Raw genomic sequence first — 13,543 nt, 5'->3', positions numbered from 1 at the left:
AACATTTAGCAATATTTAATATTACCTCATCACATCTGATAAATGAGACCATCGTTCTACGCATTTATACGCAAATATTGATGCATTATTCAACGGGCGGGTCCGCATTCCAGCCTATGTCTATTCCACTCTGTTCCATCAAACTGCACAATCCACTGTCTAATCACATCAACCCAGACAGACAATTTATAAATTTGACCTCCACAGTAAAATGCATCTAGGCATTATCTCCAATTTCTTTTAGACTTGGAGTCGCGATAATATGGTGTGTGGTCCTCCCACTATGATTCGGAAAACATGCGGTTTTTAGGCTAATCAAATTCAAATCAAATGTATTTATATAGCCCTTCTTAGAACAGCTGATATCTCAAAGTGCTGTACAGAAACCCAGCCTAAAACTCAAACAGCAAGGAAAAACTCTCTAGAAAGGCCAAAACCTAGGAAGAAACCTAGAGAGGAACCAGGCTATGAGGGGTGGCCTGTCCTCTTCTGGCTGTGCAGGGTGGAGATTATAACAGAACATGGCCAAGATGTTCAAATGTTCATAAATGACCAGCATGGTCAAATAATAATAATCACAGTAGTTGTCGAGGGTGCAACAGGTCAGCACCTCAGGAGTAAATGTCAGTTGGCTTTTCATAGCCGATCATTGAGAGTATCTCTACCGCTCCTGCTGTCTCTAGAGAGTTGAAAACAGCAGGTCTGGGATAGGTAGCATGTCCAGTGAACAGGTCAGGGTTCCATAGCCGCAGGCAGAACAGTTGAAACTGGAGCAGCAGCACGGCCAGGTGGACTGGGCACAGGAAGGAGTCATCATGCCAGGTAGTCCTTAGGCATGGTCCTAGGGCTCAGGTCCTGAGAGAGAGAGAGAGACGCACCCCTCCTAGGGAAGGCATGGAAGAGCACCAGTGACTCAGCCCCTGTAATAGGGTTAGAGGCAGAGAATCCCAGTGGAGAGAGGGGAACCGGCCAGGCAGAGACAGCAAGGGCGGTCCGTTGCTCCAGTGCCTTTCCGTTCACCTTCACACTCCTGGGCCAGACTACACTCAATCATAGGACCTACTGAAGAGATGAGTCTTCAATAAAGACTTAAAGGTTGAGACCGAGTCTGCGTCTCTCACATGGATAGGCAGACCATTCCATAAAAATTGAGCTCTATAGGAGAAAGCCCTGCCTCCAGCTGTTTGCTTAGAAATTCCATGGACAATTAGGAGGCCTGCGTCTTGTGACCGTAGCGTACGTGTAGGTATGTACGGCAGGACCAAATCGGAAAGATAGGTAGGAGCAAGCCCATGTAATGCTTTGTAGGTTAGCAGTAAAACCTTGAAATCAGCCCTTGCCTAAACAGGAAGCCAGTGTAGGGAGGCTAGCACTGGAGTAATATGATACATTTTTTGGTTCTAGTCAGGATTCTAGCAGCCGTATTTAGCACTAACTGAAGTTTATTTAGTGCTTTATCCGGGTAGCCGGAAAGTAGAGCATTGCAGTAGTCTAACCTAGAAGTGACAAAAGCATGGATTCATTTCTGAACATTTCTGATTTTAGCAATGTTACGTAGATGGAAAAAAGCTGTCCTTGAAACAGTCTTGATATGTTTGTCAAAAGAGATCAGGGCCCAGAGTAACGCCGAGGTCCTTCACAGTTTTATTTGAGACGACTGTACAACCATCAAGATTAAATGTCAGATTCAACAGAATATCTCTTTGTTTCTTGGGACCTAGAACAAGCATCTTAGTTTTGTCGGAGTTTAAAAGTAGAAAGTTTGCAGCCGTCCACTTCCTTATGTCTGAAACACAGGCTTCCAGTGAGGGCAATTTTGGGGCTTCACCATGTTTCATCGAAATGTACAGCTGTGTGTCATCCGCATAGCAGTGAAAGTTAACATTATGTTTTCGAATGACATCCCCAAGAGGTAAAATATATAGTGAAAACAATAGTGGTCCTAAAACGGAAATTGGTGTAGACCAATTTGGGTTTCCAATCTCTCCAAAAGAATGTGGTGATCGATGGTATCAAAAGCAGCACTAAGGTCTAGGAGCACAAGGACAGATGCAGAGCCTCGGTCTGACGCCATTAAAAGGTAATTTACCACCTTCAAAAGTGCAGACTCAGTGCTATGATGGGGTCTAAAACCAGACTGAAGCGTTTCGTATACATTGTTTGTCTTCAGGAAGGCAGTGAATTTCTGCGCAACAGCTTTTTCTAAAATGTTTGAGAGGAATGGGAGATTCGATATAGGCCGATAGTTTTTTATATTTTCTGGGTCAAGGTTTGGCTTTTTCAAGAGAGGCTTTATTACTTCCACTTTTAGTGAGTTTGGTACACATCCAGTGGATAGACAGCTGTTTATTATGTTCAACATAAATTATGATAAACTTCACAGGGTGGTGAAGTGCACGGTATTCTTGATGCTCATTTTCAATGAATATCCAGGGTCTTATGCTGGTGACATTATGATCGATGCTTTACTGCCGTTTGACAAATAAAAATATTATCGCTTTTATCCATAATAATCTCATAATGTAGACTAGCCTACCAGCACAGTTTACCTGTACTGTATCTGCAAACTGTTGGCTGGAGCGCACGTGCCAAGACCAGAGTAGGCACATTTGCTATTCAACACACCCGTTTTTGTGACACAACTATCGGTAGAGTTGAAAATGCCATGGAAACAGGTTGAACTTTAGATTTGTATTCGGTACACGAAAATTTAAGCGAAAAAGTAAATGTTGTGTGTATTACGTCATCATGCACTGATTTTTACTGGTGGGAAAACGTGTAGATTTTAGAATATTCGCATGCAAATCTGTCGCCAATTGGATGGAAACCTAGCTAGTGACAAGGACAAGTGTGATAATTAGAGTCGTCTATACAACAACTAATTTTTAGTGAAAATGTATGTTTAAACTTTGGACGCCTACGCGCATCCGTGTACGCGCATGTCTATAGCTTTGGAAAAGAGCAGAGCAGAGTGCAGTCACTGCTGTGCTTGGAACTGAACAACAAGTATGTTGGGCTCGTTCGTTCTGCTGTGGATATGTATCTGCCTCCTCTTCTTCTTCTTGAAGTTTAATAGACCCCCAAACTTTCCTCCTGGTCCACAACCCATTCCAATATTTGGGAATCTGCTGCATCTGAGCTTGGGGAATCCTATGAAAGATCTGGAGAAGGTAAACCTTGTAAAAAAAACGCTGTTATGCTATTTTAACTCTCCTGAAGAATCAATAAGCATTACTTGGAGGTGTCAGGTTAAATTCATAATTCCTTTTTGCAATATGAACATAACATCTATCAAATAATTGTATCAAAGCAACCTTTGCACGTATGTCTATAATTGCGTAATAAGTGGTGCTCTGTATGCCGTTTAAGTTTCCTGTAATCTCAAATCCATACATTGCTGGCCTTGGTATGACAAAGAACTGATTTTCTAATCACAGTTTTACTCAATTCAACAATTCCATTAACAAAATAGCCTTTAAAGGTGCACTATGCAACTGCAACACTATGCAACTTTAATATTCTTAAAGGATTAGTTCACTTTTTTTAACCAAATCGAAATTTTTCATGTAAATGGCATGTTATAGAATTTTTTACATGTATTTTATTTGACCTTTATTTAACTAGGCAAGTCAGTTAAGAACAAATTATTATTTACAATGACGGCCTACCGGGGAACAGTGGGTTAACTGCCTTGTTCAGGGGCAGAACGACAGATTTTTACCTTGTCAGCTCGGGAATTGGATTCAGCAACCTTTTGGTTGCTAGTCCAATGCTCTAACCACTAGGATACCTGCTGCCCCAAAGGGTCTCTAGAAGAGTCCAGAGACTTTTTGTTTGCGATTTCACTTCCACATTGCTCTTTCTGCAGTATGGGAGCTATGGAAAACATAAACAAAGGCTCCAAAACCTTCCAAATACGTCCTTTTAGAAACAACAAACCTCTCAGTATAGTGATGCAGGTCTTTAGCTGTGGTACACATGAAATTGTGTAATTCCGAACTTTATCCATTTTCACGACTTGAGCGGTTTCCCCCTACCAGCTGTGCTGCCCTGGTTACACAGAGAAGCAGCTAAGTTGCACAAATGGAATATAACTTTACGGATAATGTTTGGAATTACACAGTTCATGTTTTCCTGTAGCTCCCATACTGCAGAATGAGCAATGATGAAAGTTTATTGGGGGTGGGGATAGTTTCTCAAAACCAAATGAAATTACTAAAAAAGTGTCTGGACCATTCCATAACATACCATTTACATAAAAAAATAAGATTTGGTTTAAAAATAGTGAACAAATCCTTTAATATGTCCCATTCCGTAGTTGGCGAAGCGCTATGGGAATGTTTTCAGTCTTTATTTTGGTGGAAGGCCAGCTGTGATCCTCAATGGGCTTGAATCTATGAAGGAGGCCCTGGTTACCAGGGCTGCAGATTTTGCAGGAAGACCCCAAGACCTTATGATCAACCACGTCACAGAAGGAAAAGGTAATATTATGAAAAAATACAATACAGGACATTATCAACAAGAAAACATTTGAATGTATTACTGTGAAGAGCTCTATTCTGAAGCAATCTTTTCTTTCTATTCCATTTTTTTGCCCTTAAGAATATAACTATCATTTGATTGATATGTCAAAAAATACTGACCTATTGTAATGAACTATCCCAGGTGTCATTCTTGTGGACTATGGCTCCAGCTGGAAAGAGCATCGTCGCTTCGCCCTAATGACCCTGAAAAACTTTGGTCTGGGGAAGCAGTCCATGGAGGAGAGGATTCTGGGGGAGATATCACACATCATTGCACCCTTGGCGAAAAGCGTTGGTATGAAAGTGGAACATATAAAATGGTGTTTTGTTTTGTAGGAACATAGCCATTTAACAGATGTCCTTATACAGATTGTTCTCTTTCACGTTGAGCAAGAGGGTAAAGTATCTCTTATCAAAGTAATACTGTTATTTTTCCACAGGAAAATCCATGAACCCACAGGTTCTCTTCCACAATGCTGCATCCAATATCATCTGCCTTGTCCTTTTTGGGTCGCGTTATGACTATAACGATGAGTTTCTTAAGACCTTCGTGAAGCTCTACACTGAGAATGCAAAGATTGCCAATGGACCCTGGGCTATGGTATTATACATAATTACAGCTTTTTGGTAACTGTATACTTACATAAAACAGCATAGAACAATGTTAATTACATTGCTTCCTGTAAATCACACCTTTTGGTTTGAAAGCAGATATGGATGGTAGATCATTACGCAGGTTTCTTCTGTTGACCCAGGTTTATAAAAAAAAAAGAAATGTCTCAACCAAAAAAAATCACATTTTTACCATTCGACAGGTGGATTTGTATTTTGTCTAACTTTATTTATTGTGACAAATGATGATGGAAATTGTGTTTTTCTAATAAATGATTGCCAAATCATTTTGAAGGGAACACGGGGCACATGCTGTCACTGCGTAACTAAAGCTCCACTCCACATTTAATTCTAAATGCCTACGCCTTGCGAAATCAATGTTTTCAACTATACAAATAACTTTTCTCTCAATAATGTCTCAATTGCTTCACCTTGCTTTTCTGGTTGGCTGGCAAGATTCACCATCCAATTATTTCAGATCTACAGGAGTGCAAGTTTCACCATGGCACGGACTGTGGCAATACGATGGCACATGAGAATTATTATACATGCTGACTTTCGTGGGCTAACTGAGACATGAAATAGATAGGTGGGAGGTCTTACGGGCTTTTGGCAATTTGCCTAACTGGGTAATGGAACTTCAAGCACTATATTTGTATTAGTCACTCTGTGTGTGTGTGTGTGTCTGTGTGTGTGTGTGTGTGTGTGTGTGTATACAGTTGAAGTTGGAAGTTTATATACACTTAGGTTGGTGTCATTAAAACTCGTTTTTCAACCACTCCACAAATGTCTTGTTAACAAATTATAGTTTTGTCAAGTCGGTTAGGACATCTACTTTGTGCATGACACAAGTCATTTTTCCAACAATTGATTACAGACAGATTATTTCACTTATAATTCTCTGTATCGCAATTCCAGTGGGCCAGAAGTTTACATACACTAAGTTGACTATGCCTTTAAACAGCTTGGAAAATTTCAGAAAATTATGTCATGGCTTTAGAAGCTTCTGATAGGCTAATTGACATAATTTGAGTCAATTGGAGGTGTACCTGTGGATGTATTTCAAGGCCTACCTTCAAACTCAGTGCCTCTTTGCTTGACATCATGGGAAAATCAAAAGAAATCAGCCAAGACCTCAGAAAAACATGGGGACAAAGATTGTACTTTTTGGAGAAATGTCCTCTGGTCTGATGAAACAAAAATAAAACTGTTTGGCCATAAGGACCATAGTTATGTTTGGAGAAAAAAGGGGGAGGCTTGCAAGTCGAAGAAGACCATCCCAACCGTGAAGCATGGAGGTGGCAGCATCATGTTGTGGGGGTCCTTTGCTGCAGGAGGGACTGGTGCACTTCACAAAATAGATGGCATCATGAGGAGTTAATATTATGTGGATATATTGAAGCAACATCTCAAGACATCAGTCAGGAAGTTAAAGCTTGGTCGCAAATGGGTCTTCCAAATGGACAATGACCCCAAGCATACTTCCAAAGTTGTGGCAAAATGGCTTAAGGACAACAAAGTCAAGGTATTGGAGTGGCCATCACAAAGCCCTGACCTCAATCCTATAGAAAATTTGTGGGCAGAACTGAAAAAGCGTGTGCGAGCAAGGAGGCCTACAAACCTGACTCAGTTACACCAGCTCTGTCAGGAGGAATGGGCCAAAATTCACCCAACATATTGTGGGAAGCTTGAGGAAGGCTACCCGAAACGTTTGACCCAAGTTAAACAATTTAAAGGCAATGCTACCAAATACCAGTTGAGTGTATGTAAACTTCTGACCCACTGGGAATGTGATGAAAGAAATAAAAGCTGAAATAAATCATTCTCTCAGTGGCTCAGCTGGTAGCGCATGGTGTTTGCAACGCCAGGGTTGTGGGTTTGATTCCCACGGGGGACCAGTACGGAGAAAAAATGTATGAAATGTATGCATTCACTACTGTAAGTCGCTCTGGATAAGAGCGTCTGCGAAATGACTGAAATGTGAAATTATTCTGACATTTCACATTCTTAAAATAAAGTGGTGATCCTAACTGACCTAAGACAAGAGATTTTTACTGGGATTAAATGTCAGGAATTTGAAAAACTGAGTTTAAATGTATTTGGCTAAGATGTAAACTTCTGACTTCAACTATATATATATATATATATATATATATTTGAGATATATATGTGTATGTATGTATGTATTTTTTTGTGACGTCATTGCGTCCATCTGTTTTCATCAACACAAGATAGTTAAATGGAAACACACCCTAGCAGGCAATTGTCACATCTATTTTTTTATGCACACTTACTAAATGTCGACAAAAAAAATCACTGGAAAAGTGAATGGAAGCATGGTTAATGGTTGGTGCAGTAGTAGTTCTGACTCATTACGTGGTCTTTCTCCACAGCTTTACGACACAGTGCCCATGCTCCGACACCTTCCCTTGCCATTCCAGAAGGCCTTTAAAAATGCAACTTGTTGCAAACAGATGTCTTTTGGACTCGTCACTCAGCATAAGGAAACCAGGATTCCTGGGGCGCCAAGGGACTTCATTGACTGCTACCTGGATGAACTAGACAAAGTGTGTTCATTTTGTTTATGGGAGTGAGTAGATAAGAGGGTTTGACCACATCATCTATCATTATGACTAGGTTGTACAGTTTTCGTCTCACACTGCTGTACTCTCCCCACCAGAGAGGAGATGATGGATCATCTTTTTCAGAGGCCCAACTCATAATGTACGTCCTGGACTTGCACTTTGCTGGAACAGACACCACCTCCAACACACTGCTCACTGCTTTCCTCTACCTCATGACCCATCCAGAGATTCAGGGTCTGTTTGCTTTATCTTCTAATGCTGACATTCAGAAAGTGTCTTTCTACTAATACAGTTGTAGTAGTTGTAGATTATTCCTCCAAAAAAAAGGTGTCAAGCAATTTTGACTTAAGTCCTTTTTTTTTACAAATTCCCTTCCCTTTGGTCTTCTCAGAGAGGTGTCAGCAGGAAATTGACACGGTTCTGGAGGGGAAAGAACACGCATCTTTTGAGGACAGACACAGGATGCCATACACTCAGGCAGTGACCCACGAGAGTCAGCGCATCGCCAGTACTGTCCCCCTCAGTGTGTTTCATTGCACCACCAGAGACACTGAGGTGATGGGCTACAGTATCCCGAAGGTGAGAAGCAGCAATAGATCTAAAATGTCTTGTCTTCTCATTTCAAAATCTCTAACATAATGTTACTTATTTCTTCTCCACTTGGATATGTCTCATCCTCTCTCTCCATTTCTTACTTGCAGGGCACTTTGATCATTCCAAACCTTACCTCTGTGCTGTCTGAAGAGGGTCAGTGGAAGTTCCCCCATGAGTTCAACCCCTTAAACTTCCTGAATGAGCAGGGCGAGTTTGAGAAGCCTGAGGCCTTTATGCCGTTCTCTGCAGGTGAGGGATAGAGCAAAACAAAGTGCATCACTGATGTTGTTGACATCGTAATACATAAAGGGCTCATACAGTTTGTTGTTGTTGCAGGGCCCCGAATGTGTCTTGGAGAAGGACTTGCTCGCATGGAGCTCTTCCTGATCATGGTCACTCTGCTGCGACGCTTCAAGTTTGTCTGGCCTGAGGATGCAGGGGAACCTGACTACACCCCTGTGTTTGGTGTAACCCTGTCCCCCAAACCCTACAGACTGGGTGTGAGACTGAGAGGGAACTAGTTAGGAGGAAGCTATTCTATTCTAGACAGAGATCAAATAGGATTGGTGTAATATAATATGTAATATTGTAATTATTCTACTTAATTCAACTATCTATATGTATTTGTGCTTAACACATTTTTGTCACAATTTGCTTATGTGAATATATAATATAGGACTCATTACACACACCATTGATGGGGGGACCTCTGATGTTATAGTGTTCACTCTCTACATAAACAATATCGGTGATGAGATAAGAAAGTGTCAAATTCATTTATATGCTGATGACACTGTCATGTACCCTATCGCTTCAACGGCTGACCAAGCGTTATCACTATTGGAGACAGATTTGAAGATATTACAAGGGTATTTTATACAGCTGAAACTTGTTTTAAATGCAAAGAAAACACATTTATGATTTTTAATAGGTTCAAAAGTTGGTTGGAAATGCACTTGCATTTACGAGCTTAGATGGTTCTCGAATTAATCATGTCTCTGCATATAAATACTTAGGGATATGGTTGGATGATAAACTGTCTTTTAAAATGCATATTGACGAACTTTGTAAACGGCTAAAAATCAAGCTAGGCTTCCTCTATAGAAACAGGACATGTTTGTCTTCTACAAATAGAAGACAAATTGTGCAAGCTACTTTTATGTCTGTTATAGATTATGGGGATATTATCAACATGCATGCTACAGTATCAACACTTAAATCGCTGGATGCTACTTATAATTGCACACTTAGGTTTATTACGGGTGCTAGCTACAGAACTCACCACTGTGTTTTATATCAACATGTGGGTTGGACTTCGCTGTCCATGAGACGAGAACAACATGCTCTCGTTTTTGTCTATTAGGCACTTCTGAATAAACTACCTTCTTATCATCACTCATCAATATTAGAATTAGAATTCCTAAAACCAGGTCTCAAGCATGGATTACACTTGAGGCCCATGTGATTTCCACAGAGTTGGGTATGGCTGCCTTTTCCTGTTACGCTCCTTGCCTATGGAAAAGCCTGCAGACTAAACTTAAACTTGAGACTCTTGTCCCCCTTGCCTATTTTAAACATTTATTAGAGGATTTTTATTTTCGTATTGCTTGTAACTGCTTCGGGTAATGCAAGTTCTTGTGCTGTTAGGGGAATAACCTATGTGTAAATGTAATAATCTGCTGCTGTATTTTTTTGTGTTATCTGTGATCGTTTTGTTTGTCTTGTGTAATTTCTTAATCATTGTACCTGAACTGTATGTGTAAACATGTTTACGCAGAGCCCAGCTGTAAAAGAGACCTTAGTCTCAGTCTGTGTTCCTTGTTGAAATAAAGGTATACTAATAGGCTTTCAGTACCAGTTATTTTGGGATAGTACTTTCAAAACGTATTGTGGGAATCTGTGGTTTGATGACTTCTAAATGAAAAATGTAATGTGAGATATTTTACTGCAGTGTACTTTATCAACACAGCACCTTTCACATAGTTCATGGACAGTTTATAATAGTACAACTTGTCTAGTTAAATAAAGGCAAAATAAAAAAAAATAAACTTGCTGTTACACATACAGTTAAAGTCGGAAGTTTACATACACCTTAGCCAAGTACATTTAAACTCAGTTTTTCACAATTCCTGACATTTAATCCTAGTAAAATTTCGCTGTTTTAGGTCAGTTAGGATTACCACTTTATTTTAAGAATGTGAAATGTCAGAATAATAGTAGAGAATTATTTATTTCAGCTTTTATTTCTTTCATCACATTCAGAAGATTACATACACTCAATTAGTATTTGGTAGCATTGCCTTTAAATTGTTTAACTTGGGTCAAACGTTTCAGATATCCTTCCACCAGCTTCCCACAATAGGTTGGGTGAATTTTGGCCCATTCCTCCTGACAGAGCTGATGTAATTGAGTCAGGTTTGTAGGCCTTGCTCGCACACACTTTTTCAGTTCTGCCCACACATTTTCTATAGGATTGAGGTCAGGGCTTTGTGATGGCCACTCCAATACCTTGACTTTGTTGTCCTTTTTTTTGTTTCATCAGACCAGAGGACATTTCTCCAAAAAGTGCGATATTTGTGCCCATGTGCAGTTGCAAACCGTAGTCTGGCTTCTTCCTTGCTGAGCGGCCTTTCAGGTTATGCCGATATATGACTCGTTTTACTGTGGATATAGATACTTTTGTACCTGTTTCCTCCAGCATCTTCACAAGGTCCTTTGCTGTTGTTCTGGGATTGATTTGCACTTTTCGCTCCAAAGTACGTTCATCTCTAGGAGACAGAACGTGTCTCCTTCCTGAACGGTATGACGGCTGCGTGGTCCCATGGGGTTTATTCTTGTGTACTATTGTTTGTACAGATGAACGTGTTACCTTCAGGCATTTGTAAATTGCTCCCAAGGATGAACCAGACTTGTGGAGGTCTACAATTTTCTTTTTGAGGTCTTGGCTGATTTATTTTGATTTTCCCATGATGTCAAGCAAAGAGACACTGAGTTTGAAGGTAGACCTTGAAATACATCCACAGGTACACCTCCAATTGACTCAACTGATGTCAATTAGGCACAGTCAACTTAGTGTATGTAAACTTCTGACCCACTGGAATTGTGATAGAGTGAATTATAAGTAAAATAATCTGTAGGTAAACAATTGGTGGAAAAATTACTTGTGTCATGCACGAAGTAGATGTCCTAACCGACTTGCCAAAACTATAGTTTGTTAACAAGAAATTTGTGAAGAGGTTGAAAAACACATTTTAATGACTCCAACCTAAGTGTATGTAAACTTCCGACTTCAACTGTAGCTGGCAATAAGCCTGATAGATTTGTTTTTACCAGACCTGTAAATATTAACATAATGACAGTAAGTTAAAACATGACATGATTTCAATATCCAGACATTGTTCTTCTGTGCGTGACGATAGGTGTTGAAACCTTAATACAGTTGAAAATGTGTAAATGGGGTTGTGTGACAAGGACCAAGTTATGCCTTTAATTCAAAACTGGATCAAAATGGCTGCTATTTAATTAGAATCAATTTGTGAAGATACAAATTTAATAAAACTATTTATAGAGCACATTTCTTACAAGAGATGCATTTCAAAGTGCTTAACAAATAAAATAAAAAAGGTGTGAAAATGCAATAGTCCTAGGTTTTCTAAATGAGACTAATTAAAATACAATAACAGTAAACATAAATCTAATGAATTCAAATAAAAAAGATACATAGAATGAGAAAAAATAGATCACCTTTACTCCACACACAGAGACGCGTACAAAGCTCTCCCTCGCCAATCCATTTGGCAAATCTGACCATAATTCTATCCTCCTGATTCAGGAAGCACCAGTGACTCGGTCAATAAAAAAAGTGGTCAGATGAAGCAGATGCTAAGCTACAGGACTCTTTTGCTAGCCCAGACTGGAACATGTTCCGGGATTCTTCCGATGGCATTGAGGAGTACACCACATCAGTCATTGCCTTCGTCAATAAGTGCATCGATGACATTGTCCCCACAGTGACCGTACGTACATACCCGAACCAGAAGCCATGGATTACAGGCAACATCAGCACTGAGCTAAAAGCTAGAGCTGCCGCTTTCAAGGAGCCTCCCTCTGCAACTGGATCCTGGACTTCCTGACGGGCTGCCCCCAGGTGGTAATGGTAGGTGACAACACATCCGCTGATCCTCAACACAGGGGCCCCTCAAGGGTGCATGCTCAGTCCCCTCTTGTATTCCCTGTTCACTCATGACTGCACGGCCAGGTACGACTCCAACACCATCATTAAGTTTGCCGATGACACAACAGTGGTAAGCCTGATCACCGACAGCATTTGGAGACAGTGGCCAGGTACACAAAACCAAAGTATGGATTCCTGTCTTAACTTGTAGAATCCAGTAAACAGATTGCCATTGACATGGTCACTGAGCGTAAGAACATCCGAGTTCCTAGTAAACCAATGGACTTCGTTGACAGCTACCTGGATGAACTAGACAACGTGTGTGTGTTTTTTTCATGGGAGTTTAGGTAGCTTAAAGTAGCTGTTCACTGTTTCCGGATTTGTATGAAATATTACATATAATGAATTACAATATGAGTAAACTTGTCTTCCTTCCAAATTTAAAAAATGTATTATGTTAAAAAGCAACTTTTCTGTGTTTGAATGGTGTGGCCGTACGCAAACAACAAAATGGTGTTGGCAAATACCGGTAAACAGCTGATTGGCCAACTTAGCCAATGAGACATCTCGGCCAAAGTATGTGAGGTCACCTCATACGAGGAAATCGCAAGCATCGCAAGCAAAATTTCAGTTTCCAACAATCCTTCATCTGGAACAATGATCACTCACATGTTCCACACCACCACCAGGACTGAATAGGCTGGGGAGGGTCAATGTCCATACCAAAGTTAAATATGCTCTGCAGCGGGAGGTGATTGGCTTAGGTTGTCCTGCCCACATCATTCATAACACGGCCAGAACAGCTTTGGATATGATTCCCCATGATGTTGAGTACCTGCTCACAAAGATATTTTAATATTTTTACTGTCAGAGTAGAAAGACTGAAGAGTTTTTGTGAATTTGTTGGCCAGGACTACCATAACATTTTAGGACACAGCAATGTTCGCTGGATGTCCATGTTCCCTGCTCTAGAAAGAGTGCTGAAAATGTATGTGCCATTGAAATCCTTTTTTCTATCTGAAGACAAATGCCCTGTTGTCCTGCGAACAATGTTC

The 13,543-nt window shown here is 40.3% G+C and overlaps 1 protein-coding gene across 2 annotated transcripts; it reads left to right on the top strand.

The window, feature by feature from the left end:
- Positions 1-2,817: 2,817 nt before the first annotated feature.
- Positions 2,818-9,740, top strand: LOC115152243 (cytochrome P450 2F2). Of its 2 annotated transcripts, XR_003867445.1 has the most exons (10): positions 2,993-3,170; positions 4,319-4,481; positions 4,666-4,818; positions 4,964-5,124; positions 7,529-7,702; positions 7,816-7,954; positions 8,112-8,299; positions 8,422-8,563; positions 8,651-8,931; positions 9,294-9,740. XR_003867445.1 is itself a non-coding variant. In XM_029696907.1 (9 exons), the coding sequence occupies exons 1-9, from the start codon at positions 3,009-3,011 to the stop codon at positions 8,833-8,835; spliced, it is 1,467 nt and encodes a 488-aa protein (XP_029552767.1). In that variant the 5' UTR covers positions 2,818-3,008; the 3' UTR covers positions 8,836-9,713. The 2 variants fall into 2 exon arrangements, 1 of the variants encoding a protein (XP_029552767.1); XM_029696907.1 differs by having other exon boundaries at positions 2,818-3,170; positions 8,651-9,713.
- The last annotated feature ends 3,803 nt before the right edge of the window (positions 9,741-13,543 follow it).

Source organism: Salmo trutta, chromosome 17, assembly GCF_901001165.1.
Source record: "Salmo trutta chromosome 17, fSalTru1.1, whole genome shotgun sequence".
Classification (NCBI taxonomy): Eukaryota; Metazoa; Chordata; class Actinopteri; order Salmoniformes; family Salmonidae; genus Salmo; species Salmo trutta.
This window is presented reverse-complemented; position numbering and strand designations above follow the sequence as displayed.